This window comes from Pieris rapae, chromosome 1 (assembly GCF_905147795.1).
Source record: "Pieris rapae chromosome 1, ilPieRapa1.1, whole genome shotgun sequence".
NCBI lineage: Eukaryota > Metazoa > Arthropoda > Insecta > Lepidoptera > Pieridae > Pieris > Pieris rapae.
The window spans coordinates 11,268,361-11,286,082 of record NC_059509.1 but is presented as its reverse complement, the minus strand read 5'-3'; the positions used below and the strand labels follow the sequence as shown (position 1 = coordinate 11,286,082).

At 32.5% G+C, this 17,722-nt stretch overlaps 1 protein-coding gene and 1 long non-coding RNA gene across 3 annotated transcripts; both read right to left on the bottom strand.

Annotated features, from left to right (window-relative positions):
- Positions 1–319: 319 nt before the first annotated feature.
- Positions 320–8,047, bottom strand: LOC123689138 (venom protease-like). Of its 2 annotated transcripts, none has more exons than XM_045628014.1 (6): positions 7,932–8,047; positions 7,481–7,623; positions 1,896–2,073; positions 1,372–1,553; positions 968–1,073; positions 320–838 (listed from the first exon to the last, which is right to left on the bottom strand). In XM_045628014.1, exons 1-6 carry the CDS (start codon positions 7,990–7,992, stop codon positions 402–404), a joined length of 1,107 nt encoding a protein of 368 aa, XP_045483970.1. In that variant the 5' UTR covers positions 7,993–8,047; the 3' UTR covers positions 320–401. The 2 variants fall into 2 exon arrangements, with proteins under 2 accessions (XP_045483970.1, XP_045483965.1); XM_045628009.1 differs by lacking the exons at positions 7,481–7,623; positions 7,932–8,047 and adding exons at positions 2,476–2,618; positions 3,659–3,785.
- LOC123689143 lies at positions 5,677–6,702 on the bottom strand. The gene is made up of 3 exons (XR_006750181.1): positions 6,532–6,702; positions 6,122–6,227; positions 5,677–5,998 (listed from the first exon to the last, which is right to left on the bottom strand). It is a non-coding gene; the product is annotated as an uncharacterized LOC123689143 (long non-coding RNA).
- Positions 8,048–17,722: the final 9,675 nt, after the last annotated feature.

The window sequence follows — 17,722 nt, the reverse complement described above, 5'->3', positions numbered from 1 at the left end:
CATTTATGTGATTTTCTGAAAGTAATATGCGTTATAATTCGATACCTACTAAATATATTCTATGTTTAAAATGGAATCTCTGAACTTACACACTAACGTATGTAATCTCATGTTGTAGTTAGGATAATCATTAATCGTTATAAACAGATGAGGTTTGCGATACAGTGTGTAAATAAAAATAACTAAGATGGGTTATAATTCTTTTTATTTTGCTTTACATATTAGTAATGACCTACATTTTTCTAATTTTTTTTTGTGTGTAACAGTAAGTAACACTATTTATTTTCAATTCCTTTTTATGATTAATAATTTTATATTCTTCATAATACCTTTATTATAAATATAGGTATATTGATCTCGTTTATTTTAGACCGTTTCTTTGTTTTGGAACTAATATACATCTAATCTGTAATATTATCGAGTATCCAATTCACAAATTTCGATACATCAGTGTAAAAGCCTGGTTTTGCAGAACCGCATTTGGTAGGTCCAAAAGAAACGACTCCATATTGAACATAGCGGCTCGCGTCTTTATAGATGTCTTTAATCATAAATGGACCACCAGAGTCTCCACTGCACGAGTCCTTCCCCAATTTTCCCGCACAAAACTGATTCTTCATATCTCTCTTAAAACGCCTATCTTGGTTTGCCATATTTCTATAGTACCACTTGCAATATTTGTTGGATTTTACAGGAATATCGACTTTCATCAATTTTGTAGCCTCTTTGCCGAGGATAATGTCCGTCACGCCCCAGCCAGCCACTGTCCCAGTCTTATAGTCCAAATCCTTATTTTGAAGTTCAGGTGTTATTGGTAGACAAATTGGTTCAACGTTAGCTGGAAAAATGACAAATCTTGGTTATTTATGATAACGAAGTAAAAAATGTGTTAGGACTTCCCTTATTCATAACTTTTAGCACAACATGCGTAAAATATGGAGGTAATAAAAAAGTTATTTCAACTTACGATGATTAAAGTCGATCTCGCCTTCCACTCTCAGCAAAGCAATGTCATTTTCCGGTGGCACCTGGCGATACTCGCTATGGGGTATTGCCAATTCTACAAACATGTCCTGAAGGAGAACAAGTAGTATACATATAGTGCCATGTTTAATCTTTATAGATTTTTTACGTGTAATTGTTATTTTAAAATTTCACAAACTGTTACATCCAATAGCGATGTGACGTGGCATTTTTGTGTGCAATCCCGATGAACTAAAGGTTATGGTTAGGGTCACCATCGGTTTTGATAATGGGAATATTGGAGCTTAGAAAAATATAACTAAATCTAACGTTCATATTTTATGGATTACACAGAAATAGTGTAAACACTTAAAGAGAGGTAAGTTGAAATGAATAATCTTCAATCACCTGAATATGTTTCTCACAGACAGGAGATACGCCAGGTTGATAGTCGCAGTCATCATCTCTACTGACATCGTATTCTCCAATTCTCACTCCTGCAATATCTTTACTGACAACGCAGTGAGCAGCAGTCAAGATGTATTTTGAATTAATAATTGACCCTGAACATTCACGTTTATGACCAAACCCTGAAATAAGAACCTTTTTTATCTGCGATTGATTAAAATAGCGCCCGAACGGATGAAGTTAAACTAGGTCGACGTTAAACTCTTGTAGATACAGCATTTCTTTATATCAGTCATTGTAGAACAGTATCAGATTCGCAAAAGAAGCAGAAAGAAGATGAAAAAATATATTATATTGACAAAAAGTGCTTCATTCAGTTTTAGATAAAAAATCTAACAAGGAAACATTTAATCATTATAAATAACTCTAAATAATCTACTACTATATCGTAAAATAATCTTCTATTAACATTCTCTCCAGCATGGAACTAAAAGTCTGCTCTATGAACGAAATTATACACTAACTTGTATTATAAAAGATAATCGCCATCCATGGGAATTCGTAGAGTTTAGCGTATTTGCCTCCAACGATACGATTTCCTAAAATACTTCCACACGTTTCTGGTAGAAGGTGATCTTTGCTTATTCCGCTCCTGCTGTCTAACGAAGGCATCTCAAGCGGTGGAAAAATGGAACAGCATACCTAGAAGAATATTACCAATATACAGATATGCTCCACGACTTATCAACAGGCGAACACCATTAATAATCGAAACCTAGCAAAACAAACAACATTTATTTATTTTATTATTTATTTCCCAATCAACAATAAACAAAAACACAACCTTGCGTCTTAGAAAAAAATACCTACGTATGTGCCATAGCACCTACTTCACATTTACACTATACGACGTATTCGAACGTTGTATGCGCTTCCATTTTCCTTTCCAAAATGGGATTTTGAGGCCGAGCTGCCTTTGTCATGTTTAGGTCTAAAGGCTTGCGGTTTCCTCATGATGTTTTCCTTCACCAATCAAGTGAGTTTTAAATTATCACATTAAATTAACATTTATAAATAGCAAGATCAAGTGCATGCTACCAGTACCTTATATATCATTTGCCCATTTTTAGTTACCACGCCGCAATAAGCTTTGGAAAACAATTGCTTTGTTACATTGTCTTGCTTTAAGGTCGCGTGATCAAATGCCGCCTTGCATTTGGTATATTCCATACAATCCTTACAAATACCTGGAATTTTCAATCTTGTTAACCCATATAATGATGAATATACATGACGAGGTACAGAAGTATTGCGGGTCTTTTTGTCTTTTTTTAGGAATATATTCTCACAAATATGTAAACTGTGTTGTACCATGTATGTTGTAAATAGTAATATTGCCGATGTAGGCGGGGCGGGGCGTATCTCGCGAGACGCAAAACACGAATGACTACGATTTTATTTTATGTATTTTAAGTAAAAATGTAAGAGATAGAAAAAGTAACTTAATTGTTTGTAGACTTGTCAAGATAAATAGCTTTTTTATGTGTGTGTATATAAAGCATACACAAATGTAATTGAAACAATCAAAATGTTAGGGATTTTGATAAAATTTGAAAAAGATAAAAGATAAGTATAAGGCATTGAAATTTTTTTCAAATTTTATATATCGGCTGGTGTATCTTACTAACAATCGTGATTATATAAATAAATAACAACCAATATAATTAAATTGGTTTTAATTAAAACCGATGAAAAACTATCCTTATCCAAATAAGATTCGCTTAAAGAAAAGAGTTCAATTAAAAAGCATGTCTTTGCAAGGATAACTTTACAACACATTTAATTTTAACACATTTGATATTGGCGGTTTCCTCTCAATAATCATTTCGATTATTGTATTTTTAAATATTTGAACTAAGCTTATCACGACTCTAAATTTTTAAATTCAATGTTATTGTGCATAAATAAAAAGAAAAAATTTAATAATTTTGATTCTAATTATTGTCAAATTGAAATATATTTATTTTCATGTTTCATATTGTTTTATTTCCTTTTCGATAAAAAATTTTAAATTATTATTATTTCATATTCAATACAATTTAAGCATACTTAACGAGCTTATTATATAACTTGAGCAAAACTCTCTATTTTCATGGTAAACAATAAAATATATCAATTAATTACATTCAAAGATGGCTTGGAAATCCAATCCAATATTTTACAAACAAAACTATTTGTTTTTATTAAATTAGTTTCATGAGTATTAGAATTTAATTATCATACATACCATTACCCAAAACGGCACTTATATGTAGCACTAACAGACTAAATATTAACTTTTTAATCATATTTAAAATTCTCTGTTGTAGTCTAGTCGACAGATTTTAGCAGACTGGCAATCGGAACAGTTCAACGCCGTGAATTATTTGCGAAATTAAATACGTCACATACTGTTTGGGTTTTCATAAGATTTTCATTACGTATTCTTATCGTTACTTTAATAACGGAATAGTTTTATCTTTGGTCATATTAATAAGTATTGGTCTCTTTCGTTTTTAAATATATTATTTTTTAGATGACCGCTATAAAACAGTTTACTATTATAGGAATTGTTAACGGCATCCAAGTTATTTCTGTTGTAGTCGCCTTCACATTCAGTGTCAGTTTTCACTGGAACTTGCTAGTTACACTGCCGCTTTCATGATCTAGCCGTTTGCTACGTAGTTCAGACGATAGTGGTAGACAGATTGGTTCTACGTTTGCGTAATATTATGAATAGGATAGTCCTTGTGCTGTCTGTGATATATTGTTATTAAGTCATTACATACATTTATTCATTGAAGGAAGACGCGTTTGTGTTTATTTTGTTGTGACTAAAGATTATATTCTAATATTTCTTTTTTCCAATAAAAGAAAAAAATAAATAAAATAAAATTTGAATTTTTGCACTCATAAACCACAACATTACAAGTACCCCGTGGAAAACTTATATGCAATAACATAGTTAGTTTTACGTTAGTAATACTTGTGTTAGGCTTGGCTTTTACCTGAATATGATCTTCACAGAGTTCGGTTCATATTCACAATCCCTATCCGAATTTATGTCATACTCTCCTATTCTGACACCTTCGATTTTCTTATCAACGTCCTTAACTTATAAGCAGCTGTGAGAATAGATTTGTATTTAATTATAGTTCCGCCACATTGAAATTCACTTCGCCTGAAAAAACATCAAAAATGTGCCTTAGGCCTTGATACTTAAGAACGATTTATACAAATCCGAGAACATATACTAACTGTTACTTGACTCAACCCACAAAAGGTATAATCTTTTAAGGGCCTTATGACCTAGCGGTCTTTTTAAGTGGCAGCTAGGTGAGGGGTACTGGGTTCGTTTCCCGGTTTCGTTTCGAGAGATCATACGGACACCAGAATAATTGCGAGGTCCCAAGTTTCCTTGCAAAATACATTACTTTTTGAGATAGTGAGATTTTATTTTTCATCCTTAAGTTATGACTTAAGGATGGTAAAATTACATTTAAATCAATTATTATTTTGTAAATGTTTATAGTTTTCCTTAAATATTAATGGAGTATCATTATTCATAGTAATATTACAAAATAATATCCTGAAAATTCTGGGCCACTTTCGGTTATCAGATAACCTTTTTTTGGACTTTTTTGGACAAAAAACCAAATGAGATTATAAAAACCCAATAGTATGTGACGTATTTTATATCTCAAATTTTTAATGGAGTTCGTTCACGATCCAGATTCCATTCTGTTAAAATCTATCGTACAGATGACAACAGAAATTGTTAATATAATTAAAAAAATATTTTTTGTTTATTACAGCTACATATATGTGCCGTTTTGGGTTCTCGTAAGTGTATACTTTATCTATTGGAAAAACTTATGCAAAATACTTCATTCCAATCGAACAGCTTTGAGTTTGAATATTGGGAAACCTCAATATTAACAATATGGACCATGTATATAATCTAGAGGAAATATCTAAGTAATAAATCAAAGTTCTTTACAATTTAAAAAAAAGACAACTGTTTGAATTGTATTTTTTATTTATAATACATTTGTCATCGTTAACATAGATTGATTGTTCCAGGTATTTGTAATGATTGTATTGACTATACCAAATGCAAGGCGGCATTTGATCACAAAACCTTGGAAGACCTTGAACTATTCTTTAATATTATCGAGTATCCAATTTACAAATTTCGATACATCAGTGTAAAATCCGGGTTCACCAGAACCGCAGAGTCCAGGTCCAGAAGAAACGACTCCATATTGGACGTACCGGTTCACGTCTTTATAGATGTCTTTAATCATAAATGGACCACCAGAGTCTCCATCGCACGAGTCCTTCCCTAATTCTCCTGCACAAAACTGATTCTTCATAGCTCTTTTAAAATAATGATGTTGATTTGGCGAATTTAAATAGTACATCTTACAATCTGAGTTGGATTTTACTGGAATATCGACTTTCATCAATCGTGTAGCCTCTTTGCGCGTTTCGGTCACGCCCCATCCAGCCACTGTTCCAGTCATATAGTCCAAAACCTTATTTTGAAGTTCAGGTGTTATTGGTAGACAAATTGGTTCAACGTTAGCTGGAAAGAAGACAAATCTTGGTTATTTATGATAACGAAGAATAGATGCTATAGAACTTCCCTCATTCTTTTAGCACAACTTGGGTAAAATATGGAGGTAATAAAAAAGTTATTTCAACTTACGATAACTAAAGTTGATCTCGCCTTCCACTCTCAGCAAAGCAATGTCGTTTTCCGGTGGTCCGCGGCGAAACTCGCTATGGGGTATTGCCAATTCTACATACATCTCCTGAAGGAGAACAAGTAGTATACATATAGTGCCATGTTTAATATTTATAGATATTTTACGTGTAATTGTTATTTTAAAATTTCACAAACTGTTACATCCAATAACGATATGATGTGGCATTTTTGTATGCAATCCCGATGAACTAAAGGTTATGATTAGGGTCACCATCAGTATTGAAAATGGAGGAATGAATATAGGAGCTTAGAAAAATATAACTAAATCTAACGTTCATCTTTTATTGATTACACAGAAAAAGTGTAAACACTTAAAGAGAGTTAAGTTGAAATGAATAATCTTCAATCACCTGAATATGGTCCTCACAGGCAGGAGATACGCCAGATTGATAATCGCAGTCTTCATCTCTACTGACATCGAAGTCTCCAATTCTCACTCCTGCAATATTTTTGTTGACAACGCAGTGAGCAGCAGTCAAGATGTATTTTGAATTAATAATTGACCCTGAACATTGACGTTGCGGACCAAAGCCTGAAAAAAGAAAGTTAAACTAGGTCGAAGTGGAACTCTAGTAGAGATGATTTTAATTTACAATATATACTTTGGAAACACTAAAGGAAACATTTAAAAAATATAAATAACTCTAAATAATCTACTACTATATAGTAAAATAATCTCCTATTAACATTTCTCCTGCATGGAACTAAAAGTCTGCTGTATGAACGAAATTATACACTAACTTGTGATATAGAAGATAATCGCCATCCATGGAAATTCATAGAGTCTAGCGTATTTGCCTCCAACGATACGATTTCCTAAAATACTTCCACACGTTTCTGGTAGAAGGTGATCTTTGCTAATTCCATTACTGCTGTCTATCGAAGGCATCTCAAGCGGTGGAAAACTGGAACAGCATACCTAGAAGAATATTACCAATATACAGATATTATTCTCCACGACTTGTCAGGAGGCGAACACCATTAATATTCAAAAACCTTGCAAAACAAACAACATTTCCCAATCAATAATAAACACAATATTGGGTCGATTGAAAAAATACGTACATACGTGACATAGCACCTACTTTACATTTACACTATACGACGTATTCAAACGTTGTATGCGCTTCCATTTTCCTTTCCAAAATGGTATTTTGAGGCTGAACTGCCACTGTCATGTTTAGGACTATGGGCTTGCGGTTTCCTCATGATGTTTTCCTTCACCAATCAAGTGAGTGTTGAATTATAAAAATGAAATAACATTTATAAATAGCAAGATCAAGTGTATGCTACCTGTACCTTCTTTACCATTTGCCCATTTTCATATACCACGCCGCAATAAGCTTTGGAAAACAATTGCAGTGTTTCATTGTCTTGCTTTAAGGTCGCGTGATCAAATGCCGCCTTGCATTTGGTATATTCCATACAATCCTTACATAAACCTGAATTTTTTTAATCTTGTTAATACATATAATGATATATATACAAGACGAGGTACAGATGTACCGCGGGTGTTTTTTGTGACCTCTTTTCGAAATCATCTTCTCACAAATATGTAAACTGTGTTGTATTATTATGTCTTATACTATAATATAATTTCATGGTAATTATATTTACTCTAGTAATAAAATATATCAATTAATTACAGTCAAAGATGGCTAGGCAAACCCAATCCAGTGTTTTACAACCGAAACTATTTGTTTTTATTAAATAAGTTTCATGAGTATTAGAATTTAAGTATCATACATACCATCACCCAAAACAGCACATATGTGTAGCACTAACAGACTAAATATTAACTTTTTAATCATATTTAAAATTCTCTGTTGTAGTCTAGTCGACAGATTTTAGCAGACTGGCAATCGGAACACTTCAACGCCGTGAAATATTTGTGAAATTAAATACGTCACATACTATTTGGGTTTTCATAAATTACTATTTTTGTTGATAAAAACGTGCGCATGTTCTATTTTTGACAAATTGAACTACTTTTAAAATTCTATATTATCTTTCCAATTTATCGCTTATTTTTATAAGTAGTTCTTATTTTCGAAAATAGAACTAAATTTTAAAAACTATTATACTATAAGTCATACCATTGTATTTTCATATAACCGAGCAAAACAATCAATTGTTTTATTAACACGAAGGCATAAAAATGTGTTTATTTTAGCAAATTTAATTAGAAGTTAATAAGCAGTTCAACAATTTATTATTATAATATAACTTTAATTTCTTTTACAAGGTCCTAAGGTCGAGACAAATTAGTTAATAATATTTCACAAGACTAAGCCACTGATCAGGTTAAAAATGTTAAAACATCAGAATTCTGTTTGGTGTGATCTTGTAATGGAAAGTCTCTAAAGTACACCCTTAATACAATACTCTTTTATCCTTACAATTTGTCAACTATCAGATAAGTAATGTAGTATATTTAACAAATTGTCCAAGTTTTGTGGTCTTTGTGTCAGCCGCACCAGAAGTACCGTGGAGGTTATGGAGACGATAATCAAGAGAAGAGCACCTTTTGATATTCCGGTTTCCTTATCAAGAATGACAATCAATAGTACAGACTGCGGTATTCTTTTTTATTCAAATTAAACTAATTATAAGGTGCTTAAGGTTATTTACATATTTGCGTATTGTTCTCACGAGTATGTAAGTGCGTGCTCCTATTTCACCATGTCTCCTGCTGAGGACAAATCTTTGTTTTGAATTTATTTTATTATTCTTTATTACTCAAGATATCATATGGAACATGGTAGTGGTTGCAAACATTGTGTAAAAAAACCTGGCGATTAAAAAGAGTGTCGGAGAGTTTATTACCAGTTCTTCTCTTCCGTTCTACGCCCTTGATTTGAGAACTGGCAGTAAATGTAAAATTAGATTCATTAAATTTTTTTGACGTTCATAAGTGTACATTGTGTTACCTATATGAATAAATGAATTTTGACTTGACTCTGACCATATAAAACGAACTATTATATGTGAATATTAAATACGAACTCTTTCCTTCCTCTGAAGAGAATAAGATAACTGCTTTATTAAAAATAATAGTTGCGCTGCAACCCTTGGATGATTAAGGATAGAATTAGGATTAGTTTTAAAAGGCGTTCAAAAGATTTATGTGCCTATGAGTATTCAGGTTTAAGGCATGCCAGTTTCCTGCTCGTTTTTCCTTCACCGCATAACCGATAAAGCATATATTTTACATTTGTACAAACACTATTTATAATTAATAATGCGCTCCAATCCTTGGAAATAATGATGAATCATCAAGTATTTAGGAATCCGTCTAAACAAAATACCGTCCGGTAGTTTGTTTGTTACAAACATAAAAATGTGTCCTCTTTATGACTCAAAGTCAAACTCAAAATAACTTTTCTCATATACCGAGGCCCGTGATAATTATTTATCAGTCCTGTGATCAGTGATCATTTGGCATGGAAACAATGTTCATGTAATTCCTTAAAATATATACGGAATCGTCAGAAATCATTGATGATCAAAATAAGATTCACAAATTTTTTTTTATGCATTTCGAGGGATGTAATATTATTGAAAAAAAAAAACAAAAAGCAGTTCAACAATTTATTATAATAAATAAAATATTTAATTCTTTTACAAGGTTCCAGGGGTAAAATGGGTAAAATGGGTTGGCCATTTTAGGTTAATAATATTTCACAAGACTAAGCCACTTGATGGTTAAAAATGTTGAAAGATCAGATTTTGCTCGGTGTGGTCTTGACTTGCAAAATCAATGACGTACACCATTTATCCAATACACTATCCCATCCTAACTATCTGTCAACTATAAGATGAAATATGAAAAAAAATTCACAAATTTTCCAAGGTCTTTAAAGCATTGAAGCACTGGATTTAGTGTTCAGTTCTACAAAGACAGCAACTCTCTACTATTATTAATTGAAGTTTTGAAAAGGAATTAAAAGTTAGCACACGGGGTGACTATTCAGAAATATGCATTGTTTAAAGTACATAAAATATGTACGAGAATGTACCTAGTCTTGACTCGGAACCTTGGCCATAGGTAGTAGAAGAGCTGCCATCAAAACGCCATGTTTTTTTTTATAGAACAGGGGGCAAACGGGCAGGAGGCTCACCTGATGTTAAGTGATACCGCCGCCCATGGACACTCGATGCTAGAGGCCTCGCGAGTGCGTTGCCAGCCTTTTAAGAATTTGTACGCTCTTTTCTTGAAGGATGTTATGTTATAGGCAGCTTCGTTTGTCTTCAATTCTGTGATACAGTCCAGATACATCATACAATTCATGGTGGTTTTTTTTGTACAGAATGTAAAGTGACGGCAGCATATTCAAGCTTCTCTCACTGTACATTGTACCCAACTACCGAAATGTCATAAATTATGTATTCAACTGTAATACTACAATGAATTCGACAAAGTAGATGTTGAGTCAAAAATTTTAATCGTACGGTAGAACTGATAAACAGGGACAAAACAGTAAAAGAGAGGATGGTTGCCACAAAACGTTTTCAGTCACCAATATACAAATATATACAGTAAAATAATAATATGTACTCTTATTAAAAAATATCGAATCATTTATTTTAATAGATCACGAATGTATATACAATTTAACGGTGACATATTATCAACACTTGGAAAATATTTTTACACTTTGTCACTTCATTCCTTGTAAACTCTTTCATGTTTTTTTTCACTAAACAGCACTTTCCCTGTGAAGCGTTAAGGTGACATCGGGTGGTGGAGGCTCCCAATCCCAATTCAGTCGTGCCTTAGATCGTCGGTCTACGGGGGGCCCCGACTCGTTGGAACCGTCCGAGTATCCACTACTGCAGGATCGAAGACTTCGCGATGCATGGATTTTATGTTCTAAAAATATGATATATATGAATATGGAATAGGAACAGTAATTATTATATACTAGAAAATACCTTAATTTATCTTACAATATATGTCTATAAAATAAGATCCCGCAGATCAAGAGTCGAGGATAAAGAAATGGGAAATTAGTATATCAAAAAAAACTCTGAGATGGTCTGAAAATTAAGTAAAAGATATTGTTATACTCGTATTTTTTTTATAGAACAGGGAGCAAACGGGTGAACTGTCATTTTCATACCAAGGTCTATCCATATACACCGATCCGACCTACTATGGATAACTGGTATCGACAGATGGTTATTACAGTCCCTCGATTGATTATTGACTCACTTTAATCAATATTTGGATTAAGATTTCTATCTTAGATGGTCAAAATTGTATTGAGATAGGTTATTGGGTTTGGCCGTTAATCTGTACCGCTATTTAACAAAGAATTGATCAATTCTTAATCCCGACCATGACACTGGCTAAATCCTTACCTACCTCCTATAGTATCCAAGTAATCTCTTGCGACATCATCCAGCTGCAGGACCTGTATTACAGGGACTGGCTTACGTCTGGATCTTTGAATCAGCCGCACCAGAAGTACCGTGGAGGTTATGAATACGATAACCAGGAGAAGAGCACCTATTGATATTCCCACGACCTTACCTTATCGTATTAACTTAAATTGTATGTTATAAATACCACACTGATTGCAAAGCTTGAGGAAAACAAATATACATATATGTATATGCGTCATTATAATAAAAGATTTTTTATTATGTGGGTCGAATTAAGTTAGTCTATGTAAGTGTTTCACAAAGACCACACCTTTAACATGTTTGTTAATATATTTTTAGGTTTATTAGTGCTACATTCGTGTTATCTAGTATATAGTGAACGTACGTAATTCCTTTTAAGTATTAAAAATTGCAAATCGATCTAAAAAATAGGAAATAAAGCTCTTTGCATCGCACACGCAATACAATAACAGATTATAATCTTAATTTATTACAAATTGTCTAGCTCTGTCTATATAAATCTTAATTTCAAGAAAAAAGCGGTTTGGCTTAAAAAGTAGACAAATAGTTAAATTATATTACATAATTAATTCGTGGTGTAACTTTATATTATTGTTGAAATTAAAAGAAATCGTGATGCTAAAATAAATTTTAAATAAATTAAAAAACGGTACTAATTTAATCACGATTGTTTTATTGCATACATGTATAATTAAATTATGAAAGACAATCTAAATTCACCTATCATAAAGACAACTTTTGGGTTATTTGACTTAAAAGTAGTTCTCCTATTTCTCTTAATATATTAAACGCAACATTCAACAATTGAAACAAAATAACAATCTTCTTTCGAAAACAACCATAAAGTGAATTTTCTTAAAAATCAATTAATTAGATACGTTTTTTTAGCTTTAGTATCTCTTTGATTATTATTAGTAGCAGCTCTGCACTACATAACATTGTAAATCGTTTGTTCGATCATACCGTATACACATAATAATTAATAAGATTAATTGCGTGTTGTTTATAACGGTTCAATGGTTCTGCGTCATATGAACTTGAACTCACATCTAGATCAAAATCAAAATATAATTAAATCATAAGTAACTCAATACTTAATTTTAATCGTCTGTAAACATTGCTTCTAAATTTACATTTACCGCCAGTTCTCAAATAGTAACTACGTAGAACGGCCAAGAAGAAAAGTCCGTCACTTTTAAATTGCCAAGCATTTATGCAGACAATCAATGCATCATCACGTACAACCTCGGGGTTTAATTGTACCCTTAAGCATTAGTCCCTCATTCGTCAGTCTAAAGCAATATTCAGTTCATTCCAATCCAACCACTAATGAACTCTAACTCATCGCTCACGGTACATACTTCTACATAATGATTAACAGGTAATCCTTAATATACAAGAATTAGAATATACCGATTTATTAATTAAGAATTCGGTGAAAGATCTCAGTGTTAACTATACTTTTAACAGATGAACACCGGACTGGAAAGATTGAATATATCGTACACTAACTTGTGAGGAAGCCGTAGCTACAGTAGTTAGTCAAAATCTGGTTAAAATATTTAAAAAAAATAGCTAATTCCAAGTTTACAAAGAATTTCATAACATATATTTGGAGAACCTCGCAAAATGGTAGTAAATGTTTATTCAAAATTGTTATTCAAAATACTAAAGTGTAATTATCCGCAATTACATTACAGTATATTCATGTATAGTACGTTGTTTACTGGACGACTATGTATTTGCATGTTGTTCCCGCCAGAATAATAATAATAATATATTTATTTATTTTCTCACAAAAACAAAAACATATAAAAACATATACAATAATTGTCATTCTTATTTGGATCACTGCTATTGCTTAAGTGAGACTGATGCCTGCTAAAGGTTGTGCACCTGAGTTACAGGTCATCAGGCCTCCACTTCTTCGAATCGACAAAATGATTATATGTAAAGAATAGACAATTATATTAATTATAAGGAAACCACATGGTGTATGCGTGTGTGTTTGTGTATGTGTGTGTTTGTGTATGTGTGTCTGTGTATGTGTGTGTTCTGAATAATTGACGTAAAAATATTGCACAATTATACTCCAAATAATTATTAACTAAAATTTACATAAAATTTGTGTCAAACTTTATGCTCAACTATTTAGTTATGATAAGCATTTTCTCGGTAACCTCATAGTTTAAGTCTAATAGCCACAGTGTAACCGTCTTCTTGCACTCATTTTTTGTTAGGGGATATATGGAGAGAGAAGTGTTTACCTTGTTATATATAAGTAATCACCCAAAAAACAGAAGAATTTTTGAGCAAAGCTTGTGCGAAAGGGTTTTGTATGGCACAGTGCATTTTTTCTACGCTTATTATCATTGAGGTGTGGGTCATATTTGAGAAGTGAGTGTTTGCGTAGTATTGTGGCAAGAATGAAGATTTGACGAACAGTGAGAACCTTCCAATGTTTGTAAGTCTCTGCCGTGGGATACATGAACGGAAGGAAAGCGCTTACCTTGAGAATAGCTCTTTGAGCTCTTTCTACCTTCAGAAGTTGTGTTTTTGCGGAGCCACCCCATGAAGATATACAATAGCCCAGAATGGATTGACATAGTGATAAGTAGACGGTAGAATGAAAGGACGTGCTTATATTTCACGAGCCTATTACTAATAATTCAGTTAGAGGACAAATATATATTTTTATTTAACTAACTACTATAAACATGGTGCAGCGCCTTACAAACATTGTGTAAAACCTTGGCGATTAAAAAAGTGGCGGAGAGTTTATTGCCAGTTCTTCCCTTCGGTTCTACGCCCTTGATTTAAGAACTGGCAGTAAATGTAAAATTAGAAGCATTTAATATGGATTTCTTTATTTACTTACATAAGTGCACATTGTGTTAACTAAATGAATAGATGATTATGTTTATGTATGAATGTGTATTCCTGTAAGAATAATTTAATAAAATAAATAAATAAACTGATTTTGAATTGAACTGGCACGGAAACCGTCTAACAATTTATTAACTTAAACAAAAATAAGGGAAGTTAATGTTTCAGTATGACATTTTTTGGCTTTTAAGTGTTAAATAACATATGAGGCAGAAACTAAATCCTATAAGAGAACATAAAATATATTATAAATGTTAATCTAATTAATAAAACTATTTTTTGTAGGATATTGCAGCGATTGTCAAATTTACTACACACGTAAAGCAGCAGTTGATTATGCTCGGTTCAAGCCAGGCGACGAAACAAACAAGCTTTTTGAGAAAGCTGCGTGTGGAACAGAAACGGAAGATGAAGACTCCGACTTTAAGGTAATCAATAGCTTTTAATTTGTAAAATTCGCAGAATAATAATTGCATAAGATTTTCAACGAAGGAATAGCCACGGTGTTTCAAGTGGTGGTAAAATTTGTTTCAAATCGCGATGGAAAATCAAAAATAATATTATTTTATTCAGGATCCCAATATGTGTTATAGGGTTGAAATCAGAGAGTTACTTAATTCGGTACTAGATCGACTAAATTTTTCATGATTCTCATAGGTATGTTGCTCAGAATTCCCCAGCTTAAATACAAGTCCACAATCAACTCCTCCGGGAAGAAAATTGGAAAGTAAATATGCAGAATCGAATGAAGAAAACTTTGATTCGATTTCGATCGAAGAACAATTTCCCAACATGATTCCGGATAAATGCGGCAGCATTTTGGGAAATCGAATTTTTGGCGGCAGAAAAGCTAAACTATTCGAATTTCCATGGATGGTACTGATCGCTCATGAAACACGTAAGTGTTAGCTTATAGACGTTTTGAAAAAATATTGTTAACACATAGAATGCTAATGAAGTAATAACCGGAAAATTGTATGGCAAATTTTGATAAAGTGAATATGATTTTTTCAAAATATGCATGAATGCATTTTATTTTATTTTTATAAATAAAAAATCGGATCCGAGTGGTAAGCACAGTAGATTGGATGCCGAATAATCGGATCCGAGAACTAGGGCAATGCTTTAAAAAAAAATCATAGGTTACATTGACACCCTTGACATACTGGTTACCTGGTAACATTCATACAATCCACAGCGGTTTCTAATGTTTATTATATTATTCTATAAATTAAGTATTAAAAATAAAATCTATGAATACTGTGTGTAAAGGTTACGTTATATATTCAACACACTATTTATTTGTCCATGTTACATCGAAATTACATCTACGTCACCACTCACTCAATTGAAACCAAATTAATTATCTATTGCATGTTGGTGACGATTACGCAAACATAGTAACAACCCAATTATCGAGGCCTAAGGAACTTATTTTTGATGATTTTTCAGGCGAAGGTCCCCAATTTCAATGTGGTGGAACTATCATTACCTCTAAATATATTCTGACAGCGGCTCATTGTGTCGTTGATAAAAAAATCGCATCTGTCAGAATAGGAGAGTTTGATATTAATTTGGAAAAGGATTGCGACTATGAAAGCCACAAAACTATCTGCAAAAATGAAGTCCAGGTTTACCCATTTTTCATAACGAAAATACTGAAAATGAATTCAATTGTTGGCCACTTGCTATATTTTATTCAAATTTCATGCTAACATTTAGGTTTTACATCATTGAAAATGATTAAGAATCTATAGTTTGGCTCGTGGATGAGTATAACGCTCAAAACCCAGTGTCAGTTATTAAAGCCAGTTTTGGATAAACGCGCCATTTGATTAAAGTTAAATTTGTTGTTTGTTATGCATCATGCATTGTTGTTGTTCGTGATAAACTATCCCTTAATACAAATATGCATTTTTAGGATATGTATGTCACAGAAATAATTCCACATGAAAATTATCAACCGCGAATGACATTGCTTTGCTGCGAGTAGATGGCGAGATCGTCTTTAACTACCGTAAGTATTATTAAATAATATTGCAATAGATATTTTAGCTCACAAAAAGACGATTAGATAAACTTAATGTACCAAAGAAATGTTAGCATAGATTATATAGTAGCGGTTACATCAAAAACAAAAACACACTAATGCGTCTTCCTTCAATGAAAAATACATGTAATGATTGAATAACAAAATTTCATACAGATTCACTAGGACTTTGTACAATTGAGCCTTTTCATAATTTTACAGCAAACGTGGAACCAATCTGCCTACCACTGTCATTTGAACTACGTAGCAAACATCTGGATCATGAATACGGCACAGTAGCTGGTTGGGGCTTCACTGAAACTGGTAGAGAATCTGGAGTATTGTTGAGAGTCGAAGTTCCTGTGAAAACTGACGCTGAATGTAAAGGTTACTACAACAGAAATACCCGGGAGATCATTAATAAACAATTCTGCGCAGGAGATTTCAAAAAGGACTCTTGTAACGGTGACTCCGGAGGACCTCTAATGATGAAAGCTGACTACAATGGTGTCAATAGTTACGTCCAGTATGGCATCGTGTCGAAGGGTCCAATACAATGTGGATCGTCGTTCCCAGGCATTTACACGGATGTCAGAGAATACGTCGATTGGATATTAGATAATATTAAAGAATAATTAAATTATCGGAAATGGAATAAATACTTATTTATTAAATAGCTAAGTATAGTACTTGTTCTGAAATCAAACGGGAACTGTTTCATAGTTAGTAGAGCGTTTATGCAGCAAGGTCATCAGGAAATTATATAACCATATAAGTATTTAAAATTTTAAATAATAAAAAAACAAACAAAAATATTCATTAAAGATTATTAGAAATTATGGTTGTTTACTTGCTGGCATAAATGGTCGCCTTTTCCTTGTGGTGTTAGGAGTAGACAATAGGAAAAGTACGAGTATTGAGTAGTATCAAGTAAAAACGACAACGTTGTTAGTGTTGTTACTTGTGTATGAATGTTTCATGTAAATATAGTAATTAATAAGCAAGCAATATTTTAATAAAAATAATCAGAAAAATAAACGCCTGATTAAAATAATGATTTTTTCCTCCTTTTCCAAAGCTCAAGAACTGCTCTAGATAGTAGAAGCGGTTTCGAAATAGAATTCCCTCGGGGATTGAACTATCATAAATAAATTTGATGAAAATATTCATGCATTCACAATAAAAGCAAGACTAATCTGATAAATCATATAATTAAT

Excerpts from the sequence above, each read along its gene's own strand:
- LOC123689138 (XM_045628014.1), bottom strand. The coding sequence starts at position 7,992 with ATGATTAAAAAGTTAATATTTAGTCTGTTAGTGCTACACATATGTGCT. Across the intron at positions 7,624-7,931 it reads ATGTGCTGTTTTGGGTGATG|GTTTATGTAAGGATTGTATG; the intron begins GTATGTATGATA and ends AAAAAAATTCAG. Across the intron at positions 1,074-1,371 it reads TCTGTGAGAAACATATTCAG|GACATGTTTGTAGAATTGGC; the intron begins GTGATTGAAGAT and ends GTTCTCCTTCAG.